This window comes from Phaethon lepturus, unplaced genomic scaffold (assembly GCF_000687285.1).
Source record: "Phaethon lepturus isolate BGI_N335 unplaced genomic scaffold, ASM68728v1 scaffold16933, whole genome shotgun sequence".
Classification (NCBI taxonomy): Eukaryota; Metazoa; Chordata; class Aves; order Phaethontiformes; family Phaethontidae; genus Phaethon; species Phaethon lepturus.
In genome coordinates this window covers 23,391-50,413 of record NW_010527138.1, presented here as the reverse complement: position 1 = coordinate 50,413, position 27,023 = coordinate 23,391, and the positions used below count along the sequence as shown (strand labels likewise).

The 27,023-nt window shown below is 40.5% G+C and overlaps 1 protein-coding gene across 1 annotated transcript in view; it reads left to right on the top strand.

The window, feature by feature from the left end:
* The first annotated feature begins 289 nt into the window (after window positions 1-289).
* CERS3 (ceramide synthase 3) overlaps window positions 290-27,023 on the top strand; it is a 32,245-nt gene continuing 5,511 nt past the window's right edge. Inside the window, exons 1-9 of the mRNA XM_010283302.1 lie at window positions 290-471; window positions 2,020-2,137; window positions 4,133-4,251; window positions 8,618-8,675; window positions 9,566-9,616; window positions 10,784-10,876; window positions 11,159-11,287; window positions 12,980-13,086; window positions 14,484-14,640. Coding sequence (XP_010281604.1) covers window positions 290-471; window positions 2,020-2,137; window positions 4,133-4,251; window positions 8,618-8,675; window positions 9,566-9,616; window positions 10,784-10,876; window positions 11,159-11,287; window positions 12,980-13,086; window positions 14,484-14,640 — 1,014 coding nt within the window. The remainder of the gene's footprint in view (window positions 472-2,019; window positions 2,138-4,132; window positions 4,252-8,617; window positions 8,676-9,565; window positions 9,617-10,783; window positions 10,877-11,158; window positions 11,288-12,979; window positions 13,087-14,483; window positions 14,641-27,023) is intronic.

Below are 27,023 nucleotides of genomic sequence, written 5' to 3'. Positions count from 1 at the left end.
TGGGTAGGTCTGTTTGCTGTTGATTTAGTCTGGGAACACCTGAGCATCTCTACAGTGCCTGCAGGTTCTCTGTAGACTGCCTCTAGTCTAGTGCAATCCACGCAGGCCAGGGCATCTTGGTCTCATGGGACCCAAGACTCATCCACTATTTGCTTGTACCTTATCTTTAGGAAATGTCCTGCCACTGCGAACCACTGTTCTACACAACAAGGTTTAATATGTTTTATTTCATGCATTTTCTTTTTAATACATCAGGAGTAATTTTTAATTATCTCTTTATTTGCTTAGTATGGCGCACATATTAAAGACACTCAACAGCTGGTTCTGGTGGGAGAATATCTGGATGCCTGTCAATGTTACATGGGCACATTTTGTAGACCGTGACGGACTTGTCTTTCCAAAACCACACCAATTGTATGCCACGATACCGTATGCTTTTGTATTGCTGATTATCCGATTCTTCAGTGAAAGGTAAGAACATAAACACAATTTTAGTCTCATTTTAATCCTCATTAATGGTAAAAAATCTTGAAAAATAAGAGATCTTTAGATCAATGTTTTTATGTTTTTATAAAGGATGATTAGTCGGTGGTTTGCTAAAAAGCTCTAGTACAGATAACATGGCAGGTGAAAAACTGGGAAGTATTTTCACTATTGGGAACATGTGGCTATGGTCCAATCTAGAAGGAAAATGTTTCTAACTTTTCTAGACCAGCGTTTGGATATTTCTAACTACCTCCTTTTGCTGGAGATACAATTAATCCAAAACTATTTAGGTTTCATTTTGCTTTTTCCTCCTTTGGTAGAAGGTAGAGGTATTTGTCCAAACCAAACTTCTCCTTTCATTTGGTCCTGAGGCTGATAGAACCCAGGTGTCTAGCTGTAGCAAAACTAGGCAGACTGGAGAGATCTCAATATTTCATGTGAACATCTTATGCAGCTCTAGTAATGCCGATTCCTTTTTTTTTTTTTTTTTCCCTCACTTTGGCATTGAAAGATGGATTGCTTCTGCAGCTAGAATCTTATGGGACAGGCAGAGGTTGGCTCTACAGAAGAAAGCTACAAATATATTAAGATTTGCAGTGCTTTGACTTATGTATATGTGTGTTTTTTGCTTGACTTTCTTTTTTTGCTCTAAAGAATGATTAGTAGGTTTTTATAATTATTTCAGGATAGAATGAGGAAATTTGGAATGTCATAAGTTGGACAGACTTAAAACAGAACCAGATAAGATCATTCACGTTAGAGATCAAAAGTAATTTGGATCATATGTTTATAACCATCCACAGGGTCTCCTGAGTAAATGCTTGCCCAACTGTGTCTCACTGTGCTGCTATTGGAAATCGCTCATCTGAATAATTAGCCCACACATCTGGCTTGCAGTGAATCTGCCCATGAATGTGGAAAACTGACCGCTGCTATGAGTAATACGGAATCAATTGCTGATATCAGCAGGAGCGAGGGGGGCTTTTTCAGAAAAGCCTGCCCAAGTAGAATAGTGAAGCATTTGGCATGCTCTGCAGCAATTTGTATTGGAAAATGGAAGAGAAAGAGAAGCCTTCGGTCTCTGGGGCAATTGCTGTGTGCCGCAAGCCGAATCCAGTGTCTTGGGCAGTGGTAGCCTGGTGAAGCCATGTGCTAAGTGACTGTCTGCCGCTAGGAGAAAGTATCCCAGTAGCAATCAGCTCGCATGGAGAGAGCATTTGTTCGTGTCTCACTCTCCCTTAACTTGTCGCTGAAAAAGACAAGGACACAAAAATCAGGATCTTTCCTTTGGTTTTGTAGCATTTCAGGACCACAGACTTGAGTCCTTGGGTCTCCTTTTTTGCATAACTGCTAATGTGCCATGGTTTTCCCTTGGGATTAGCTAGAGGAAGATTCCTTTCTCTCACAGTGCACTGTCATATCCTAAAGCAGATTAAATTGTTTCAGATTTATTTCCTTCATATCCCGGCATGAGAATAGCTAAGGCCTTGTAACTGTTGTATTTTTAAAGTTTTTCATGGTATGTCTTTTCAGATATGTTGCTATACCTCTAGCAAAAGCCTTAGGTATAAAGAATGTAAGACGTGTGAAGCCACAGCCTAATCCTGTTTTAGAGAGTTATTTCCGGGAGTGCTCAAAACATCCATCCCAAGTAAGGATTCTCATTCTTTTAAACTAGTTTTGGTTTTGGAAAATCCCAAGTCTTACTGTTTCAGTCAGCTCTCTGCAATGACATCATGGGATGAGTTCCAGCTGATTGACAGATGACTTAATTTATTTGGGTTTTTGTTGCTGTTCTGCTGACAAGGGTATATGGCATCCAAAACAGAAAATATGTTTAAGATATTTAATTTTCTGGCATGCTGTGCTAGGTTAGACTGCTAATGTTATTTCCAGTGAAGATCAGTGTTCCATCTTTAACTCATTCTGCCTGGAGAGAACATCAGCTGACATCTGTTGTTGGAAAGCGGTATCATATTTATTGCAAGCAATAATACTGGAACGCTGGCATAGAAGCTGTTTGATCCGTTATGTTGCTGCATACTTAATCCTGGCTTATGTGAGAAAGAAAAGCAATCTTTCTATTGCCTTGTTGTTTGTTTTTAAATTTGAACAAGGAAAAAATAATAGCCAATATTTACCATCTCAAAAAAGGAGGCAACTTGATTGTTGGTGAGAAACAGGTACATTGCTGTGAATGCAGCATCAAAAAGTTCACTTATCTATACAGATACCAAACAATTCCAGTGTTCCTACAGTTTTTGAGAATATGTGCTTTCTAGTAATGGAGGATGTTGATGATTATTGATATGTGGGACTTTGCTTTCTATCCCTAACACTGCTATTGTCTTACTGTGTCTTTTGCCTGATACCATCAGAAATGTATGTATTTGTGTTCACGTGTGACATCTTCTCTATCCGGGCAAGTATCCCGATCTCTCTGTTTCACACCTTCCTTCTGCATGAGCACAGTTTGAACCTCTGAAAGGAAGCACAGCATCTTCATGCTCATTACATGGGAAAGATTCAGGCTGCCTCCTTTAGTGTCCAGCTTGGGGACCAGTGTGCCTGAGAAGGCATGTAGGTTCCATTGTCTGTCAAAACAAAGTTGGTATTCCTGCGTGGCAAGCAGAGAGCTCTCCAGCCAGCAGGATGGGCTGAACGCAGAGACTGTTTCCAGTCCTGCCCTCGTGGCAGCTGAGGTGCCTTTGCTGACATACCAGAGCTTTCTCTGAGGGTAAGAGACTAACTGAACTGGACTTGCTGCTGCCACCCACTATTTGCATACTAGCCTTGTGGGGAAAGAACTTCCCCAGGGATGAGTCAAACACTACCTCTGCTCCTGCAGCAGCCCCAGGGAAGGTCAGCCCATGCCTTCTGCACTTTGGGGTGGAGGAGAGGGAGAAAGCCTACAGTCTGCTGCACGTGGGGCACTGAGCACCCAGAAATGCAAGAGGCACACTGCCTTGTGCTTTGCACACGCTAGCGTGGCTGCACGGCGGAGCTGCTTCACCTTCAGAGCACACACAAAGCAGAGACACCCAACTTGCACTCGACTGGCTAGCTGTACTGCTAGGCAATGCTCTAGCCCTGATTTATTTTTAGGTGTCAAAAGGCAGTCTGGATTTTGCTCAGTAGGATTAACTGCCTTGCCCTGTACCACAGAAGTATGTTGGATTTGAGAACAGAGCTCAGGTCACCTTAATTGCAGGCCTGCATCTCACCTGTGAGACTTATTTAAGTACAATAATGAATTATTGTTAGGTAAGACATTAGATACAATCTCCATGTGTGATGATACACGGCACTTCCCCCTCCGGACCAGCCTTTTGCTTAGCAGTAGAAGTCACATCTTTGAACCTATCAGAAGCCATCATGAAAGACAATAGCACAGTTTGTGGATCTGTATGTTTTATGCCTGCTTTATTTATATAAATTAGTGTCTCAAAACCCAAGGTTTCCGTGTCACTCAGAAATTAAACCTGGATGCCTGCAAGGTAAACCCTGATAGTTAGTTAATATTAGTAATATTTTTAAATTACTAGCTCCCACCTTACAACAGCGTGAAACTGATCTGTGAACTATGAAATAAATGAAGATGACATTGGAGTACGTCTTGTGGCTAACACTATTCCGTTTTTTGCAGTCAGAGATTCAAGGCCTTGCCAAAAAGTGCAACTGTACAGTCCGTTTGGTGGAAAAGTGGTTTAGGAGACGGCGAAACCTTGAGATCCCGACGGTTCTTCGGAAATTCCAGGAAGCTTTGTAAGAAAAGACAGTGCTTTTGATTATAATGGATTTTAGTGTTTTGAAAAAAAAAATTATTGAAGTCCTCAGGTGCCTTTTCAGGGGAACTCATTTCAAAGCTGGGTCTGTCTGACAAGGGTTTTGGTTCGTGCATACACAAATGAACTGAAAGTGTCTTGTAGTATTTCTTCAAATGGTGTAACTTTAAAAGATTACATTAACAGTTTCTCCTGAAAAAAAATCCTCAAAAATATTTTACAGTTTTCCTCATTGTGTAGTAATGGACTTATTTGTATGCTCCTGCCACATAGTGCTTAACAAAAACATGCAGAGAATAGACAAACATTTTTCTGTCTACCAGTAATCACAGGGGAACAAAAATGCTTGTTCACTCTTGTTTATATGTATCCACACTGTCATCTTGGAATGCTAGTTTGTGTACAGAAGTCAGTTCAAGAGCAGGAATCATGGCATTCTAACTAAATGGTAGGTGTCACAGCTTGAATGAGGGGTACTATGCAAAACATGAGCTGAAAGGTGCTGATGAGAGTGGGCCACTGAGCAATTTTGAGTGATAATATTGAATACATAAAAGTTTTAAAACTTCCTGCATATGATTGAAAAGTAGAAAAGCATTCAAGAGTGTGATTTGTCACAAACATGCGCGAATTTCCCCATACCTAAGCATTTTACTATTTAACTATTCCAGTGTTGTCCAAAATCTCATACAAACTGTAAATCCCCAAATAAGCATGGCTTTACTTGCGTAGCTTGTACCTTTTGGATACCGAAATTAACTGTACCCGTGTGAAACACTTTCCTAATGTCCTGTGTATTTGGATTTTTGACAAGCACAAATTACATTAGCAAAAATTCACATGATTATAATATTTAATGTCTTTTAGTGTAGATTAGCTTAAGGAATGAGGGTTAAAAGTACAGCTACAAAGCTCAAAGTTGAACACTTTATCAAGATGATTTTCAGTGTGAATCAATATCATCATGTTGTTGATGTTCTCTGGGCATTAAATCCAGTTGATAGACATAGATGTATCGCTCTGAAGCCTGAGTTGAGTAAACTGTCCTGGCAAACCAACAACCATGGTTTATTTCTGCTGTTGTTTTGTGGATCAGTTTTGTTTTACAAGTGACAATAAGATTTCCTGTTATTGATAAAAGACCTACCTGCTATGGATGCATATGTCTAGTAATACACATCCGAAGACTGAAATTAAAGCTTGCTTGGCAGCTTGAGTGAGAACGAAGCAAACAGGTTTCTCTTGTGCAATTTCGTGAACCTTGCTCTGCTCTTTGTCAGTGAATTTAATTGGATATAATTCTCAAGGCAACAAATGAGGAACAGAGTTATTCCACGTTAATAGTCAGCGTTATGAGCATTATGAAATTTTTGAAAGCCTGCAATCTCCAGGATCATTTTTCTGAATCACAAGGAAAATCTGATGAGCCAGATCTAAACCGTACTTAAGCTATTAGTGCTCCCAGTTAAGCAACACTGAGGTTTGGAAAGCCCTTTGCATGAAACCTTCCCTGCCTTAAAAGACTTGCCAGCCTTTAACTTCACCTACTAAATTCTTGTTTGTTAGACTCAATTGAAGAGAAAAGATTCCCGAAGCTAAATAAGAAAGTCCTTCTGCACAGCTGTTGTTTGATGCTCTCCCTGATGGCCAGGTTCAGAGCTTAAAGGGCGCTTCTTGGCTAAAATTTCGTGAATTTGGATGAATTTTACTTTTAGGTTTTGTTCACCGAATTCATAAAGAAGCTTGGCTAAATGCAAAATGAGGTAGTGCTCTGGCAGTCTTGCATGTATAATGGTTTCATCTGAAGCACTGAGGGTTTATTGCCAAGTGCGTTCAATACATACTTGTAGGACTGGGCACTAGTGGCACAGTCTTGTTAGGTGCTCTACGCTGGGGATCCGATTCAGAAAACCGCTATCTAAACCGTACTTAAGCTATTAGTGCTCCCAGTTAAGCAACACTGAGGTTTGGAAAGCCCTTTGCATGAAACCTTCCCTGCCTTAAAAAACTTGCCAGCCTTTAACTTCACCTACTAAATTCTTGTTTGTTAGACTCAACTGAAGAGAAAAGATTCCTGAAGCTAAATAAGAAAGTCCTTCTGCACAGCTGTTGTTTGATGCTCTCCCTGATGGCCAGGTTCAGAGCTTAAAGGGCGCTTCTTGGCTAAAATTTGGTGAATTTCGATGAATTTTACTTTAGGTTTTGTTCACCGAATTCATAAAAAAGCTTGGCACAGCTGTTGTTTGATGCTCTCCCTGATGGCCAGGTTCAGAGCTTAAAGGGCGCTTCTTGGCTAAAATTTCGTGAATTTGGATGAATTTTACTTTTAGGTTTTGTTCACCGAATTCATAAAGAAGCTTGGCTAAATGCAAAATGAGGTAGTGCTCTGGCAGTCTTGCATGTATAATGATTTCATCTGAAGCACTGAGGGTTTATTGCCAAGTGCGTTCAATACATACTTGTAGGACTGGGCACTAGTGGCACAGTCTTGTTAGGTGCTCTGCGCTGGGGATCCGATTCAGAAAACTGCTTACACTTTACCATTAACACAGAATCAATCCCGCTATATCCACTGGGCTACTCACACCTCCATTCCTTGAAATAGAAGGCATGAGGGCAGAATTAGCCCCTGTGTAGAGTCTATCTCATGTCAGAGTGTTGTTTTTCCCACAGCATCTCTTGGTTAACTTTGAGCCAGGTATTAGTTGTGGGTTCCACTCTTCCATTTGCTCTCCTAACTTCCACCGCCTACCTTTCAATTTTTCTGTCTGTGCAGTGGGTGTTCTGAAGTGTTATTTTCAAATCACGCAAGGAGAGATGCTGTAAAGTTGAAAAGTAAAATGATTGTTTATTACCAGCGCATCGAGTGGCAGTTTTATAATTGTGTTCTTGACTTCATCCGCAGGCGTGAGACATATTATCTTGTCTAGCTTCTGCCATTCCATGTCCTCATCTCTTGTTTGTTTGTTTTTCTTGTAAAATGCTGGCTTTGAACATCTCATTCTTTCACCTGGGGTATCAGCCTCCAGGCAATGCAGGGCTGAGAAAGGAGGGACTGCTTTTACCAGACAGGTTCGCATCATCTTCACTAGTAAGGCACTTCATTAGTGTTTGCCAAAGACCACGATCTCATTTTTAAACATCTCTCAATCCATTAGTGCAGTGTCCTTCTTGAGGCTTTCTCCTTTTTAGCAAATTCAGGTTTTCTGGGAGGCTGTTTGCTGCTCTCCTTTGGGATACCTCTTGTTCTATAAAATGTTCTCACCAGCTTTGGGGCCATGTGCCTGTTTCTGTGATCACGACCTTTCTTAGCATGTGAAGTCCCATGGTGTTTTCCTACTGATCTTGAAGAGCTGCTCTGGGAAAGGTCAGCCTTGTTCCTGCCCAGGAGAAGAGTGGAAAGGAAGAAGTTTTCCATCACCTGTAGAGGTGGGAGTGGGAACGCTCCGTCTGAGTCTCCAGCCGCACCCAGTCCCAGGGACAATACCTCCCACGCAGGCTCCAGAGTCATTACAACACTGATTCCTGGCTCCAAATCACAGCATCCTGCTCTGACATACAAGCAACTACATAGTTTCGGTTCACTAGGATACACAAGAACTTTTTTCCCTTTGCTGACTTACCAGATCTCTGGTGAAAACCTGAAAGTTTTATCTGCCTTGATGAATATCCTTTTAAGCCACAAAAAGCTTAGATCAGGCTAAATGCTGGCAAACCTAGTCAAAGATTGAGGTTTATATTTAATTCAGACCTCCATAGTAAGACGCAAAGTAATCCAGTCGTTGTTAAAGTTTCATAGGGCTCCCCTGTTTGCAACAATCGGTGTTAAGAGAGATCAAAAGAAATTAATCCAGCAATTGAAACAAGTCACTGTTGATGTTCACAGTGTTTGATCAGACTGAAAAATATGTGCCACGTGGCTGAAGGGCCTTCTTGAGTCAGGGAGCTGTGAGATGTTCTTAGTCCAGTGTGAATGTTCTAGAGGGATGGATACAGCAGGAAAGATTGGTGTTATCAAACATTAAGTTTTAGGGAATTCATTACATTTGCTGTGACCATTCTCTTGATCAGCTCATGCCTGGCTGGAAAATTACTGCTGTAATCACAATCAAGGTATCTGTATTGTCAGAACTTAAAATAATTTACTACTTTAGCAATTAGTCAAAGCTTAAGTATTTAAATATTAATAGTTCAGATATAGTTAATATGTGACAATTAACAGGCATGTGAGGACACATTTATGTGAAAGTTGTCTGTGATATACAAGATTTGCAGTAATTCTGTCTCAAGATGATCTCTATCAAAATATAATGCTTTGTTCTTATTTTTTCATTTTAATTTTGCAGTTGGCGATTTTCATTCTATCTTATATCCTCCATTGCTGGATTTATATTTCTGTATGATGTAAGTTAATTTTTTGAAGGATTGACTTTTTTTTTTTCCTTAACAAAAGAACTGAATTCTAGATCTTTCTGAAACCCATTGAAAGACTCACTGGCTTCAGTGGCTCTTTGGGTTCAGATCTTTGTATGTATGTAATTGAGATGATAGGCTGCAATATGCACTGAGGTTTTACTTAATTTTTGAATTAACTTTTGAACTTCTATGATAAGGTAACTTATGAGTAATCAGTATTTTTAAGGAAAGTTTTAAGAAGTCACACAGATAGTTTTACAACACGCCTTGTTAACACCTACAAATGCATCACATGGCCATGTTTTCTCAAAGGAGGCCATAAACCTTTTCTGGCAGCACTTTTGGGGGTCGCAACAATGGTGTATTTCACAGCTATTTATTGAGGTGTTGCTGCTGAGTCAGAAGTTGGGAATAACAGAGAGAGTGCTGCTTCTAACTATGTGAGCACTGCCTGGGGTGTCATTAATGCTTCTCCTGAGCAACAGAACTGTTCTCAGCGTGTCTACATTCATCTGGCTCTTCTCCGCAAACACTGTTTATCATCATGAACCAGTGATGTGTGTGGCTGGTAAACACAGCAAAATCTAATCACTGTGGCAACATATCTTGAGTAATTGCAGTAATAAAACACACACCCACTGCTTTGGATGATGAAATGACGAACTGGAATGTTTCAGGTGTCCTGAAAAGAAGCCAGAAAGCTGGGACCAATATAGTAACTCTGAGATGTAAGATCCCTTTAGAAATTGGTGGAGAGCAGTTATCAAGACTATAGCTTCCTAGCCTGCTCCACTTAGAGAAATTTTAAGTATTGAAGATTTTGAGTTAAGATGATTGTTGCTCAACTGATCAAGCTCTGAATGATCTGTCTTTCCCAGAAACCATGGTTTTACGACATATGGCAGACGTGGGTTGGCTATCCATTTCAGGTGAGCTTTTTGGCATCGGGCTATTGGCCTCGAGGCATTCCAAGTATTTCCCCATTGGAAGGGCTAATCCGCAGAAGCGCTTCTCCCTCCCAAGGGGCACCACGTGGAGAGGTGCGGCACCAAAGCCTTTTGCCCTTCTTTGGTACCTCCTGCTGACTGTTGCAGGACTTCTGCATGATCTGCCTGTGCTGCAACTCAGCCCTCCAGCCAGACCACTATTACTTCCTCCTGTCCCAGGTTACCAGTTGCACACAGTAGATGGTATCTGTCTTACGGGTTTTGGTGCAGAACTCCTAAGCTTGCACCAGTCCTGCAGATGCTTCAAGGCACTGCAGAATAGCGTTATGCAGAGGATTATGCTGAGTGATTTGGTTTGGCATAATGTGAGTCCCTGCTCTGGGGATCTTTGCTCAATACTCTGGTTGTTCCCAAGGGTCACAAGGCTCTCGTTTCTTCTTAAATATTTTACTAACAGTCCCGTAACAGATGATTCCAAGCAAATTGCCTTCTTGCCCACCTGCCAGAGGTTCTTATGTGCCCCCTCCCTCCTATTTTTATAAATCTGTGGCCCGTCACACTGCCTTCTTATTCCTGTCCTACTCAGGGACCAAAAATAAAAAGAATCCTGTCTCCTAGCTGAGTTTTCCTAGCCTCTCTTACTTGTGGGACCTGCTAACCAAGCCTACTTCCTGCCACCTGGGAATCGTATTGAACCAAGGGAGCAGCCAAGCTCAGCATCTAGCCCTAAGCAGATGCATAGGATTTTAGCATAAATAGCTGACGTTTTAGTCATGGGATGTGTGAAGGTTTAAAATGTTAATTGTTCACCAAAATGGAGGGCTTAGTTTATTTGCAGTTGTTTGTAATTAAATGCAGAAGCAGTCTGCGTGTAGTTCTCTGACAAAAACATAGAAAAAAGCATGTGAAAATTGAGAGGTGGGGGAGGAACTGCAGAAACTGAGAGTTTGGTCTGAGTAAAGGTTAAAGTATTTGGCTCCCAGAACATCCTTCTTAATGAAGCCCAGAACAGGGATTTAGTTTAGTTTAATTTTTTAAGCAAGACTCAGCAGAGGAACAAAAGAAGCAAGGAAAGGAAAAAAGAAGTAATTTCACTTGGCATTCACTTCTTGCTATTCTCAGTGTTAACTGTATTTTTCTTCATTACAGACTCTGCTGCCATCCCAATATTGGTACTACATGGCTGAGATTAGTTTTTACTGGTCTCTCTTATTTACACTCGGGATTGACAACAAAAGGAAGGCAAGTGGTCATGCTTGTTTGTAGCTAGAACCTCTGTTTCCATGAGGGGAGCAAAAAAAAAAAACCTTCATAAGCAAGAGCACGGTCCTCATACTGGGTTTGGTGCAGCCACATGAGGGCAGCATCAGTCTATCCCTGGCACACCTGCACACATCCATGCTCTCCTGGCTGCCAGGGCATCTCTCTGCGCGACAAGTCTTGCTTGTCACTTCATCCGTACAGAGACCTTCAAGGTCTGTACTTGCTTGGCTCTACTTTTTTTTTTTCTTCTCTCCTTCACAGGATTTTCTGGCTCATGTTGTTCATCACTTGGCAGCCATTGGGTTGATGAGCGGCTCTTGGTGTGGCAATTACGTGCGTCTTGGAACACTGGTGATGTTTGTGCATGATACTGCAGATTTCTGGCTCGAGGTAACCCTGCCCTCCATCTTTCTTTGTTTTGGGTTTTTTGGTTTTTGCCCAAGTTATGTTCAGTGACGTTTTAATCTTTTTGCCACAAGTTTCATACGAACCCTTCCTATCCCCACGGAGACATGGCTTCACAGATTCATATATTCTAAGATAAAAAAGAGCTTCTAGATAATTTAAGATGATACTCTGTTGCAGAGTCCATTATGAGAAAAGAACAGAAGTTCTTCAGTACAGAGCGGGGACTGGAAATGCAGCTGTATCCCTGGATTATTCTTGTTTCACTGTTAAAATTAGACCAAGTTGGCTAGCCTGTGAACAGCTTGTCATGATACCAATTCTCAAGGAAATTTAGCAGCCAAAATTTTGGCTACTTCGCCAAACTGGCTTGATTTTGTCAGCATTCACACCCCTGTGTTGACCCAAGGGGTAATCTACACTATACGCTTCTGGCTGGAAGACTCAAGCTGTCCCTGAACAAGATTTCACAGGTATCTGGTGGCAGAAGAAAAGTTTCATCCCCTGGATGGAAGGGGAAGTCTATTCCCTGAACTGAATATTAATGTTTAGAAATATTTAAGATTAAGAAGTGTCCTATTCTGCACACAGCGCTGTGATCTTAGAAACTTGCTGCTGGGTTTCTTGGAAGACAAATGCACGCTGTACTTCCTTCAGTAGAGTTATCCCAGTTACACAACAGCGAGATGAGAGCATAGTTTCGTCAGCTCTTTTGGTGGCAGTGCCAGTGTAGGCAGCCCTGGTTGGCTGTTGTCTGTCACTGTTCATTTCTGCTCTTGATACTCCTATCTGTTGTATTGGAATAACTAATTGTGGGGTCATGCAGTTGGGACTGGTCCAGATTAAACACATACATACAGGTTTTTGCTGGGTTATTTTTAATCCTGAATTGCTTTGTGGTCTAGTTAACCATGTGGCCTTACAAACAGTTGAGCTGAGAACTGGTAGGACAGGACTCAGGTGGAAATTGAAATTGGGTACCAGAATCACTTAATTGAGCCCTGCCACTCCGAAGTTCATCAAACTGCTGTTTAAAACTTAGGCTTGGCACCTGAAGCTTTGCTCACACTTGATAACAGCTGTTTCATTCAGCAGTGCCCAGGGCGTTTCCTGAATGAAGCATGGAGAGCTGTACAGTTCAGCTAGGGGAGAAGCAGCAATTATAATATTTATTAGCGCGATAGAGACCAACGCTGGGATCTCCAGCTCTCAAAAAGGAGAAAACAAAAGCTGCATTAAGCACAGGGAAGGGTCAGTAATGTGCGTGCACCTGAACGCTTGCGTATAAGGGGTCACTGCCGTTCCTGAGCATGCAGATCTGGCCAGCAGCTTCCCTTTGATTCAGCCCACTTTGAATCTGGTACAGGAATGAGGGATTACCTCTGTTTTTAAGAGCACTTTATGTTTTCATGACACTTTTATATTCTGATTGGAGGGCTGCTCTCTAGGCCTTTGATACAGAGTCCTTTCCCTCAAGATGAAAGGAGGAATATAAACAAAGAATCTGTTTTGATACTGTTTTATTAGGTATCAGTAAAATGATTGCTCTACATGTCAAACAGGGAGGAAATTTTCTTCCTGCTTAGATGGAAGATGACTCCTTGTTTATGAAAATGCAGAAAGGAACTTATTTCACAGAATATTTGTAATATGTTTGATGGTTTTTACTCGATGCAGGCAGCCAAAATGTTTAATTACGCTCACTGGGAGAAAACATGCAATATGCTCTTTATCATCTTTTCTATCGCATTCTTCATCACGAGAATCATCCTGTTCCCCTTCTGGTAAGCAATATTTAATGTAGTCACAGGCTTTTATTTCATTCCCATTTCCATTGAGAGGTTAAGTATTGGTTTTGATGCGAAAAGGAGAGGAATGTATTGTACTTTGAAGAGGAAAAGCAGAACTTCCATTATTGTTGGCTACTGAAGGCCAGCGAGAAGAGTTGACAAAAACTGTAGTTTTTAAAAGACAGTTTTTAATCGAAGTAAAAAGAGTTTTTAAATGAGCCTCTTGAAAATATCCTAACCTAAATACAGGCTTTTATGTATTATTTAACTTATTTTCATAAATTGTAGTTAAATGCTATGAACTCCTGTATTTTTGAGGGGATTGAGCTACTTAACTAGGAGAAATAATTTTCCCTTTCATTCCATCCCTCCTGCTGTAGCGGTAAAGTCAGAGTACAGTGTAATTCCTACATGATTGTAGTTAACTTTTTGTAGTGCCTTCTTTTTGCTACCTAGTTCTTAGGCAGTACCTCACCTCACTTACATGAGGAGCATTCAGAAAAGTTAAGGTGAACCAATCATTTTATGAAGTCAACGCAAATAAATCATAACTTGTTAAATACTCAGATGACTTTGGAGTGCTGTGACTTAGTCTGCTTTGGAGTATCTGCACGGGTGCTTAGTGTGCTTAATGCTTAATATGTTTAGCTCTTTAAAAGTGTTTAATGTGTTTCACATTCATGGTTTCGTTGACTTGCTCTACTTTGCCTTCATGCCCCTCCCTGCATGTGGACAAACCCTTAGAGACTCAAGCTGGTTAAATTAATAGTTAAGATCCTTGATCAACACAAGGTTTTAATTTCCTATAGTATTTTCTTTCAGAAATGCTGATGTCTTTTATTTTCTTGTTATTTTTTTATTAACTATAGAAGTGATCTTGAGTCATTTTTCTTCACTGAGTTTCTTGTTCTTGAGCTTGGAAACAAAATGCGATGAGATTAAAGGGACTCAAAAAGCCCCAAATAATATAGAAAAGTAGTGAAGTCTGAAGATGGACAAAACATATGTTAATTAACAAAAAGCTCTGTTGCAAAGCCTGTAGGATTTTCTCTGGAGTATGGATTTCAGATTAGAAAGAATTTGCATTAAAAAAAAAGGCATAGATAAGCTCTGAGTTGCATAGTATCTAGACCACACAAAGCTCAAGATTAAAAAAAGGGATTTTTTTTCTAACCGTATTTAGAATACTTTCATGCAAGACTCAAATTTCTCATCTTCTGAAGTCTATATTTCAATGGACATGCATAATCTAGTTAAGACAGGGCTTGATAATTAATCTGTCATCTTTGCAGAGCTTTTTAATATCTTGTGGAAATAGTTAATTGGTTTGGAATGTGAAATTAAGCATAGGGAAGGATTCTTGCACCTTAACAATGACCTTTGTTTTTTAGGATTCTTCGTGCCACCTTGTATCAGCCGACATACTACTCCACCACTCCTGTCATAGCATATTTTTTATTCAATGGGCAGCTATTGATCCTTCAAGGCTTGCATTTATATTGGGGTTACTTAATTTTCAAGATTTTGAGAAGGTTCATTTTCTTAAAGGTAAGCAATTTTGCTTCTGCAGAAAGATGTGTAAAGTATCAAACAGATGCTAATACCTAAAAGAGATTTACTCGGAACTTCTTATTGTTTTCCTGAACTTCTGTGTCAGGATTTTTGACAGGGATCTATAAAGTATAAAGACGTTCAAATGTGCTTTCTACCTCACTGTCACACCTGAGGTCATATATCAGGATATAAAAACTTCAGCTAGGGCCTTTTTTTGCCTGTACCCGATGTTTTCCTCTGATAGTAAATGAGAAATGAGCTCTCTCCAAAACTGAAGCCCTGAGATGCTGCAGGATTCTTTAGGAATTCCTGTGTTCCAAGTGAAAGTAATCTTTTCTCACTGGACTTTGTAGGGGACATACCAAAAAAGGAGAGGAGAGGTGAGTGATGGGATCTTTAAACACTCCAGAAACTTGTAGTCAAAGTTCTTCAGGTTTGTGTAAATCTGAGGTCAGCTATACTTGAATGCTGGTTTTGAATTCAGAAAACCATATGAAGCTGATCTGGAATTATGTTATGATACAATGAAATGCTGTCATATACAACTGGAGTAGAGAAACAGTGCAGGTCTGGTGCTGCCATAACCTGTGTTTACCTTGTACAGAAAATCATGTGGGGAAAAAACTATAAAGAAAACTTTGCTGCAGTGTAGGGCTTGTTTGATTGCCTGAAGTAGTAACATTTTCAAAAGGTCTCTTGTCATGAAGTATGCGGTGTGGTGCAGTGTAGATCAAACAACTAGCAAAAAGCATTTAGAAATGGACTTTGGAGAATTTCTCTTTAGAGTTGGTATAAGCATTGACAGGCATATTGTGCTAGTTAAGGTAAAACTTAGGTTGTGCTGTTGAAAAACGGTGTTTTTTTGAGGATCAGAGATGCAAAAACTTAACTGAGCTGACTCTGTCCTTTTATCTGAAGCAGTTAATGCTGTGAAGCATCTTAAAGAAATAGAAATACTCCTTTTTACTCTTACTAATTTTACTATCTTACTCTGATAACAGAAACCGTCCTATATTCTTGGATTATTGGATTCCTTCAACTCATGCAAGTAGACACCTGTATATCATAGGGAGACCCAGGGTCTTCCCTAGAACAAAACTGTAGTTATGAACTCAACCCCTATTAGACAGCAAACAGCTGCACATAAGGGACAAATCTGTAGAAGAAATGGCATCTAAAAGATGCTGCTATGTTCCCTTAGGCAGTTTGGGAAAACTGAAAAGTTTGTATTTTTTGCATGTCACTTACCTCTGTTAGATTAATTAGAAAATTATTTCTGGCCCGGCTTATTGAGTGTTAAAGTGTTTTACTTCTCATTTCCTTTTTTGATTGTGGCCCTGTCTCTGCGCTGTTCTCACACAACTCTTCTGATGAAATCAAGAGGGACATTCCTCTGCCTTCCAGCTGAGTAAGAGGAAGGCTTTGGTATAGTTCTCCATCCACATTGGTTGAGGTTATGAGAGTACAATGCAAGAAGGTCTTCAGACACGGTGGTGAAGAGGACATTACTAGGCCAGCTATATAAGGCCATTCTGCCCTGCCTGCCTTTGTAAGGGGCAGAAATGTTTTATTTTGAGATAAGAGCTTTTTTGTGTTAGTCATTGCTAAAAAATGGAAATCATCAAGCCTGCATCCCTACCCTGGATTTTTGATTCCTTATACAGCTCTCTGAGAAGATGGTTTCTAAATAACATTTTAACAGTGGTAGCAGCAGCAGCCCTAGCCCTTTTCAGTCTGGATGACTTCAGCTGGTTTGCATGTGCAGCCTGTTTTCCATAGCGGTGGCAAACTTGGCTGTGAAAGCAGCCAGTGCCTCCAACGCTGTAAAGGCAACGTTGAAAAGAATGGTGTTTGCAAGGCAGCGTTTTTATACCAACATACTTGTTATAGACATACTCCCCACAAATAGCTGTTGCTATTTTAGTGAAATACCAGTAAACCATCATCCTTGTATTAGAAGGGTTTTGTTTCTCTGCCCAAGTCTTAAGTTTTCATTCAGAAAACAGGCAATTTTGGACATTTTTCTTGAAGCAACAGTTAGCTACTTCAGATGGAAAAATGAAGTCATGATGTAACTGGGAATAGGGACCGATGTTGTTTAACTGAAGGAAGCTCTGAGCATAGCAAGGGTGTAAGGAATTTTCTCAGTGCCCTCTGTGCCTTGAGCCAGGCGGGCTTGTGGAAACTGCTATAGTGCAGCAGTTAACAGCTCTTAGCACCCTTCCAGGGGCACGTGTCGACCCTGACCATATCCTTCTGGACCGTGGCATCGCACCGTCTGAATGTCAATGGGCTTGGATGTTTATTCTCAGTGGGAAGTGCTGTTGTCCCTGGTTAAAGGACTTGTCTGGGTCAGACATCAAAGCTGGGACTCAGTGGGAAGTGTAAACAGGAGGACCCAAGTCTCCAGGATGTCACATACACACCAAGTCCCCTTTGCTTTTATTCAAAGAGTCACACAGGGCTGTGTCACGTCTTGCTTAGAGCTCTGGGTCTAGATTGAATACTCTTATCTCCAGGCTGTGGCAGGAGGCTTTGTTCAAGACAGGGATTAACACAGAAATGACACAGAGTACTGCAGCCTTGTGAGTTGGTAGCTTCTTCCATGCTTTACTCTTCCCCCTTGGGAAGAGATCGCTTTTGTCTGAGGCTGGTAAGAAGCTTTTCATCTCAGATGTCACCTCCCCTCTGCACTAATAAAGGGGACATTTATCCTCTGGGATAACTGCTCAGCTGACCGACTTGCTTCAGCAGAAACGAACGTGGACTAAAAATCCCACGTTCTCCCTCCTCCCAAATACTGCAGCCAGACATAAATAAAAATGAGGAAACCAAGGAAAGAGGGGAGGAGATGATCTTGCTCTGTCCTATTTCCTCAGGCATGGGAGTCTCTGGCACCAGAGCTGGTAGCACAGAGCAGCACTGGTCTCCAGGCTCATGGGACTTGTGCCACCTTTCCCCTGGCCCAGTCCTCCAGAAATGCCCTAACAAGGGGGAATTCTGCATTGACGAGCTAACCTCCGCTCAGCTACCTTTGTGTTAAGAAGATTTTTATTTTCTATGGGGATAAACTTGAGGGGACAGGAGTCTTAAATTTCTCAAATCAAAGATTATTCTTACTTCTGCAAAATATAAAAAAATACCCCAAAAGGAACCCCAATGTCCTTTCTCATATGACATTTTGTGACCCCCATACATGAGTAAGGCATGCGCGTGTAAGAAAAGCCCTTCAAGGTCAGACCAGTAGCCATGTATCTTAGAGCAGCCCTGCCGTGAGAGGAAGGGCATGCTTCAGGGTCATTTCAAGTTAGGTCAGGCAACTGCAATGTTAGCTGCTGGCTGCCATCTTGATGTCCAAGGCCTTTTGTTGCTACGAAACTCCGTGTTTCTGCAATATTGTTCAATTACATGGTTAAATTACCCCCTTGTATCAAGTTTCAAGCACCACTGAAACATGTCTAGTCATCATGTCTGCACATATGAGAATATTTTAGGAAAATTGAAAAAACATATAGAGAAGTATGTGTATATGCACTGATTTTAAAATATCTCGCCAGGAAAATCCCCTGGAGATTAAACATTTTATTTCCAAGGTCAGAAAAAGGGAGCAAATGACAGCAGCTTATAGCCACATTATTATGGCAAATTAAGATGTAAAATATATGTTAAAACCATTACACACTGAGTTCAGGTTTTGAGACTACAGTGCTTTAAATCTTGAAAAATATGTGTAAGTTGTAGGAAATGGGCATCATGTCCACATGACTCAGATACTTCAGGGCTGATGTAAAGTCCATCAATGGCAGAAGGTAATGGCAGGCTTTTACTGTTCTGTAGTGTGATGAGGAATATGTTTACTTGCTCTTTTAATTGTTTTGTCACTGTCAGACTGCATTCAAGTAAGGCAGTGAGCTTCTTACTAATGATCACTATTATTTAAGAGTCATCAGCTACAGTTTTATTTGATGCACCTTTGTTCTTTCCTCTTCCTGAAGCACAAAAGATCTACGGGGTCTTGCACCACCGTAGAGCAGGCTTTTGGACTTGCCATTCTTTAAAAAAAAAAAATCAGCTGATGCCACCTATGTATCTTCAATATTCCTTTGGTATTTTGTACTCAGTGAGCAGGCTTTTTAAAGATTTTAGTTGGGTGTATTCTTGTCCATGGTGTGTTCATTCCTTATTTGGTCCAAATTCCCAAGGGAACAGTGAGAGTTAGCATTCAAGGAATGACTAATGACAGAGTAGGGGTAGCTGAAAATGATAAGAAAATACTATTTATGGTTGAAATGAGAAACGTGAAATATTTGTTTTGATACTCCGCTGTTTCCAGCAATCATTCTTCTACTTAGGCATTTTGTTTTGTCTGAGGATTGCTGTCGTATTGAGGCATCTCTGCCAGTTGAAGTTAATTTCCTTTCCTTCGTTCTTTCTTATATACTGATACTGGGATGCCAGTGGAGTCCTTGCCATGAAAGTGGTTAGCCATATAGACTCCTTAAATCAGTTACTCCCTTTTTGTATTAAAAGAAGATACACTACTAAAACTGTATCCCTAAAAGTGTGCCCATGGACTAGAATACTTGACATATTTTAATATTAAAGTGTGGGCAAGGCCTGAAAGTCCTTTGGGACAAAGACATAATATGCTCTTATAAAACATGCCCTCACTACTTGTACTGAAGAGTAATGGTTCTTTACACCTGCAGAGGTGCTGGCCTATGCTACTTTCTATCTCACTTGTGAATTTATCTCTTTAGAGACTTGCTTATAACCCTTTGTGTAAGTTTTTAAATTAAGTTATATGGTTCCCAGAGGCCATACTACCTGCTCCTGACAGATGTCTTTAGCTGAGTTTAGTCTGAGGCTATTCAGACTCTCCTCGTCTTCTGCAGAACTTTCCTTCCCTGGGATCCTCTCATTATGTTTTTCCCCTTACCTTTTTGTGCTTGATCTGTTTGCATCAAACAACTTTTATTTTTAGTAATTCATTTGAATATTATATCTGTTTTGTAACCACATGGGTGTTGGGGAGTATGGAGTTTCAGTGCTGAACTTGGCTGAGAATTTTCTTATTCGTGAAGCACAGACCCATAGCACGTTGTTTAAAGCAACAGGGGTTCTTTTGGCTTGCAATTATTTGCAAAAAAATTTGCAAATTTTCCCATGGAAGTACAGACTTCTGTGTCACAAATTTAAGACCCTAACCCTAGCTTTGCTTTCCTCAGTTACTTTTAGAATCGGATCTATATCCTTTAAAATTAGACCATGGATCCATAGTGTTTAAAATTTACTGGTTTACCTTTATTAAAGGAGAGCCACTCTTCAGCCTCGGTGCACCCAGCAGTGCTGGCCGTGACTGCGAACACTTAGCTGTTCTGACAGCAGAGGCAGCACTGACTTTCTCACTGAGCTCTGCAATGACCTGAGATATTTAATCCTAAACAGAAATCTCATTTTTAAAACTACAGAGAGGAAAAAAGCTTTATGTGGCATGAAAGTAGAATGGCCTCTGAAGAGATTACACTTTAAATGTCTTTTGTGGCAAATAGAATTGGATCCAGTGTTTATGGTGCTTGAGCTGTGCACTCTTCGGTGTGCATTAGACACACCATAGGTGAGCTCAGCCCGATTGCTCCCAGCTAATAAACTCTGATTTTTAACCTGAGCTGAGAAGGGTTATCACATGACCCTGGTCATGCACAACAGTGCTGCGCTTCCCTATGCTGTGCAATTACTAGGATGTGAAAATGAAGCATGAAATGAAATGTATATTCAGTTTTGGCATGCACAGCAGTTTATGGGAGTCCTAAGAAGTCAGACTTGCAGCTGATTTTTTTTCTTCTTCTTCCTGAAGCAGTAAAAAGCCTATTTTCAGGACATTTATAATCAGAAAATGAAATTTAACGAGAACTAACACATTCAGTGAGAAGTCATTAATTTCAGAAAAATGTCATTCTACAGGAGTTAAACAGAAGACAGGGTTTAGTTTCCTAAACTAGAGGCACATAAGTTTTGTTTTCTTTTACTTACGTGCTTTAAGCCTGTACTGTGCCAATGGCTATCAGGTTGCTGATAAAACAGACCAGAGAGGTGTACTTGCCTCAGTTCCAAGAGGTTGTTTTAAAAGCAGTAATATATTTTAAAGGATAATGATAATCTAGTTAGTTACAATTTCACGACTCTCTGGGACTGGGAAGTTGTGGAAAAGATTTCACTGGAGATTTTGTTGTTACTTTCTAGACTGGGAAGGGCCACTAACTACATGCTGATGTCCCACCTTGGACTTTGAGTCCTCGGTGTGCAGGTTTAGCTCACACACAAGACAGATTGAACTAGATTAGTAGGGGTTGCCTTTCCTCCATTTTAAAGGAAAATGGGTTTTGAAGAAGTTGAATTTGTTAGTTCTCAACAGATAAATATTTATAGCGGACTTTCTCATGAGGGCATTAGGGGAACAAAATAAGACAAATGAAAGTTTTCCCCCTTAGAGATGAAAACCGGTCTATCTGGGAACCTTCCCAGTTGATTCAAATTATTGCCTTTGGGACTTGAGCTTTTTAATAGCCTGGAGATGGGAGCTAGCCAGCCCGGTCAGCAGCATGAAGGCTCGTGCCCTAGTAAAGGGAAATTACTTCCTGTTATGACTTTCTTTCATCTGCGTATTTCCCATTCTGCTGCAGCAATCTAGTTAAGCCCGAAGCCTGGCTACAAGTCTCACTTTATGCTGCCAAACTCATCTGAGGGAGGAGGGGTGAGAGGCAGGCAGAAGAAAGCATTAAAGAATATGAGGTTTGTTGGCTGGTATTTACGATGATAGGCAAAAAGGAGAAAAGCCGCTGTGTGCTCGCTGGGGAGCTCTGGAGTCCTACCCTCGCTGGGGATTTGAAGTCGAGGCTGACCTCGGTTATGTATGTTGTTGAAGTGTGTAGCCCAGCAGAATCTGTGAAATCAGAAAAGCCACCAGTTCTCGGCACAAATGTTCCGTGCCGATCCAAGAGCACTGTCTGGTCTCCTTTGCCTCAACCGGTTCATTTCTTGGCACTGGGAGTTAAAAGGCAGATTGCTGTTTAAGTCTCTACTTTTTACTCCAGACTATGAAGCGGGGTCAGCAGCTGAGCGATGACTTCCAAGGAGGTATGTTATACTATATGCTAAAATACACTCCTCAGATTTCAAAACAACAACAATGTTCTTTGCTGGAATTTTTTTTTTTTTTAAACATACTCTGTTTAGAATGCCTGTAATTCTACACCACCTTTCACTTGAATATTATATAAAAATCAGGTAAAGTTTAGAAAACTGGAGTTAAGGACTGTTGTGACAATTATGGAGGAATAAACTAATGAGAAACCGAAGAAAATAACTTCTGGGGATTTGATTGGAATAGATGGGCTTGCGAATACACGCTGGGGTGGGAGCATTAGGACAAACTACCCTTCCACGGCCCTGTTATGCACACACAAGACTATGCAAGAGCAGACTCAGTCCTCTGACCATAGTCCAACAAATTGGGCGTGGGGATGCTCCCTCTGCCTCTCTGATGTTAGCTGTGCCATAACTGGGCTGCGCAGGTCCCTTACGCGCTGCAGTAAAAGTCTGCTGTTTCCAGAGTTGCTGACTTTGACTTCAGCTGGAGTTGCAGATGACCACTGCCTCTAAGAATAGAAAATCAAAACTCTATGTAACTCTGAAAGCAAAGCTTCCTGCCCTGGCCAGTTCAGCAGAAGTCTGCAGTGTTGCTGCAGGGCCAGGATCTCAGCTGGCGTAATAAATGAGCACGGCTCGACTGGAAGTCAATGGGATTGTGTTCATTTTCACCAGCAATGGATCTGGCCAAACAAAGCACCCCCGCCCCTCTCTCTGCATGTATGTCTGGCACAAGACAGCTCTACTTTTAGTAAATCCCTGATCTAAATGACACTTTTTTTTTATGTGAAAGTTTCCAATTCAGATAAAAGACAAACATTGATAAAGTTTTTGCTTTAGAATTCATTGATTTACCTTGCTGCTCACAGAAGGGCATTTGCTGACAGTTTTTCTGGCTTCCCTTGTTAACTGCTCATATCTTTTAATTTTCTAGCAGGATATTTATGAAATGTTCCATTTGTTGCTATATGCACCTATATAAAAACTATATATAATAGTGAGCATATGTATTTATTTTTTCAATTGCCAAAAAATCAATTCACAGAGCAAACCCTAGGCCTTCTACAGAACTTTTGATGCATTCATTTACTATTTTTAATATATGCTGCAGAGGTTTGAATTGGGGCTTTGTTATGAGGTAATTCTCACGCTTTCAGAAGGGTCCACAGTACTGCAATCTGCTGAATTGATTAAAAAGAAAAAGCTTGAAATAAAGGTAGTTAATGATAGATGAATATCAATTGAGAAAGGAAATTCTTCTGTCTTGTATTTAAAGAAAACATGTTTCCCTTGGAGGACCCGGGAGTGCTCCATAATCCTTATTACATGAGAAGAAGGGAGGAAATCTTAAAAGGAGCAGCCTCTCCTCTGTACCGCAGTTCTAATAACGTTTGACCAGGCGCAGCCCACTGCAGAGTTCACATCATCAGAAAGCAAACAAACCAACCGGGTCGGTCCATCAGTCTAATCAGGCGGCGAAGGGCGTGAAGCACGCGAGGGTAGGATTTGTCTTGCACAACTGAAGCTGCGCCTAGCTCAAGTTCAAGGACCCCTCTGCAGTCCGTGGAAGAGGAGCGGTGTCTCCTGTGAGCAATTCACTGCGTCCTTCTACAGCGGTGGGGCAGGCCACCCTCTGGGGAGACCCGTTTCTGTTGGCTCTAGAGCCATCCTAGATAACAACCACTGAGTAGATACCCCTCTTTCAGAATGCTGAACTTCAGTGAAGTAAATCCCCCACCAAGTGACTTAAGCACACTAGTCTCACAGAAATCTAATGCTATTTAAGAAACTTTGTTCATTGGGCACTACTTAAAGTATTCTGTATCCAGCCTCGATATCGGGGTGCTTAGAAATACTGTATTGAAATGATTCTAGGTATTGTGATATGAATGTCAAGTGAAAAGGCATTACTTGTTAGCTATGTGACTTGAAAATTTGATTGATAATGTTTTAAGTGCAGGGATAACCTTTAGATACACACACAAGGAATGGAATGCCTCCTAACAGTGAAAAGAGAGAAGTGAGTGCCTTAATGGACACGTTTGATAGAAGTGTCTATCATTTACACGGTTGTATACTTTGTGGTTTCAGGTTAGTTTGAGTGCTATAAGGCTTCTGTAGGCATATTCTTTAGCAGCTGTGCTCTTTCAAAACGTGCATCTTAAGTGCAGTATCATACCTCTCTAAGTGAGAAAAGTGTGAGTGTCTGATCAGCTGTTTTGTAGCCAAAAAAGCATTTATGAGGAATAAAAGCGCATGTTCTGATAAGAATTTCGTACCACTGAACTCCTTGGCTTAATGCAAGTTCTGTCCTAGGGTAAAAAAAAGTTCACTATACAGAACAGCATCAAATGCCTATTATATTGTTCTTTGTTTCTTTGCCAACTGTGGATTTAAAATTGGAATAATTCAAAAAGCAGTGGGACGTTATGACTCACTCGGTACCTCCTGGGCTTTTGACATTATCATAAAGCCACATACACTTGAGTGCAAGGTTTAGTTAGTGGATTTCAATAACACAGCTAGCAGACTTCACTGAAACCACAGAGTACCTGATTAACTGTAAACTATGATTTATTTCTTCTGCACAGTCAGGGTATTATAGCACCAGTTACAGGTGTGGGATGTTGAGTGACAATACAAGTGATTTTTTTTTTGAGGTTAAATTTATTCCTTCAGTCAAAATCGGGGACATGTTCTAATAGTAACATCTAGTTTTATAAGGGTAGTCTTTTCAATATTCCTGGAATTAGTGTAACTTTTCTTTTGTTTTTCATCCTGCTGAAAACTCCCGGTGGAAAGCTTGGGGAATGGGTATTCCGTAGAAGAGAGAGATTAAATAAGAGGAGTTTTGGCCAGAAGATATCCAATACAGTTAATCTAGAGAGTCTGCATCTTCATTTAAAAACTGCAAAGAGCAGAGTCCAATATCTTCCACTGAATATCAACTTTATTTATGTTACCTAGTGTGTATAAGATGAAAAGGGGAATATATTTTCCAAGAAAATCTTCCAGGCTGGAAATATAGAACAGTTTGCTTGAATCCAAATGTGTATTGCTTAGTCTCCACAGGGGAGTAAAGATCTATTAAGTCATATGTCAGCTGAGTTGAATTATTGATGTTGAATTCAACATGTCGAACTCAGATTCATCAACTTTATAGTATTATTTGTTAGGAAAGTACCCCCTTCTATCTATTTGGACTGACTTTTTATTATCTCTCTTGTTTATTATCTCTTTTATTTGAGTCAGTGGTTGCTGACCTGACTAATAGCTTTCATCTTTGTACTGCAAGCTGTTTCCATATGTGCAGGTGCTGTGGGATTTATTGTCTTTACATCAAAAAATCAAGATCTAGTCAATATGTTAGTAGATATTTAAATGAAAATATTCTTAAGGTAGAATTAAGGTATAAGACTTAGGACATTCTGATTTTAATGTAAGATACATTTAAGAGTCAGGAAACCTGACTAAAGGATAAAAATAATTATTTAAAAAACAAAAAATCAGAATTTCACCAAATCAGAAAATACATAATTAAAATTCCAGAATCAGCTATGAATTGCCTTTATATATCTGTACCTGGAGAAGAAATCCAGGTAACTCTATGGATTCTGCTTAACCTAAAAGGCCCAAATGTATATCCTTAAGCCCTGCTTTCTCCATGAGAGAGACGTGGCTTTCCCCGTGTTTACGATGACCAAGAGGCTACCTGTGGGCTCAGTGATTATGCAGAACCATGCAGTTATAACCCATACATGAAAAAATGTGGAAGAAATAATACTTCTGTGACACCTATTAATTACAATAGCGTATTCCTGTGTGAGCATATGACGTGGCTTATCTCAGGTGCAGGGTCATTCTTAGGGTCGATCTGTGAGAAGTTGACTGATGGCCTGTTTTGCAATATGAGGTCTCTGTTATCTGGAGATGAATAGACTAAGCTGTGATACACCAAGTCAGCTGGGACTTTGCTGGTAGAGTTAAAAAGTCGTACTCACAAATAGGTGCAGTTTTTATAGTTGGAAGGTGCTTGGGGTGATGTAGCCTTTGGATCCTACGGAGACTGTCGCGATGTCTGTATAGAGTCTTAGAATGGTGTGGGTTGGAAGGGACCTTTAAAGATCACTTCATCCACACACCCCTGCTGTGGACAGGGACATCTTTCATTAGATTGGGTTGCTCAAAGCCCCATCCAACTCAACCTTGAATGCTTTCAATGATGGGGCAGCCACAACTTCCAGTTGTCTCGCCACTCTCATCATAAAAAATATCTTCCTTATGTCCAACCTAAATCTACCCTCTTTCAGTTTAAGGCCATTGCCCCTTGTCCTAATATATAGTATATTAGCATGTGTGATGATCTGGATTCTGCTTCTGTTGTGATTTGTGTCATAACTGCAGCATTTTCTGTGAAAAAGTTACAGCGCTGGAATGTGCAGCTGATGTTTAAAATAAGGGCTAGAATTGAGATTTATCGAACACATTCAAATTTCCTGGTATTCAAAGATGTAGGGATCTGGTATTAAAGTTTTCTAATTGCACTTTAAAAGTGGTATTATTTTTTTAAAAATATGTAGTTACAGAATGAAGAAGTATCACTTGGAACAGTATAACTGCCCTTTGACTGTGACCTTTGTATGTATTAGTAAGAGTCAGAATCTGTCTATAGTTAGTGCGTATCTGCAGCTGAGCTTTTTGTTTTATACAAGAAGCAAAATCTGAGGGCATTGGTGTACCTGATATGGTTCCTCCACATCAAGCTTTCAATAAACAAATGATCTAGTAAAAGACTTGGGATTTAGTGACTGCTTGTTATTTATTTATAAGTCTATTTTAATTAATGTTTCTGTTCAGATATGCAAATGTCATAGGAGTTGGAATTTGTAAGTTTTTACTCTGAGCTGTGTTTAGTTTGGTGGCAGATCTTACTATGCTGAAAATGTTGTAGTTCAGAGAGAGTTTGTCAGTAAATACAAAGGGCAGCTTCTATTTTGAATCCTGCATGACTTTAACTATAGCCAGTGATATAACCCCCTTTAAACAAAGCGGGTGAAAAGCCAGCAGAGTCTGGGGCAGCAGATCCTGGGAGTGGCAGGGCACCTGCAGTGACGGAGAGCTACATCTATGGTGGCTGCATCTTGCCTGCCAGTGCCCCACAGTGCCCAGCTTGCAGCTGCTGCTCCAACAGGGATCAGGTGCGTCACTCTGCTCCAGCTGCTGGGAAT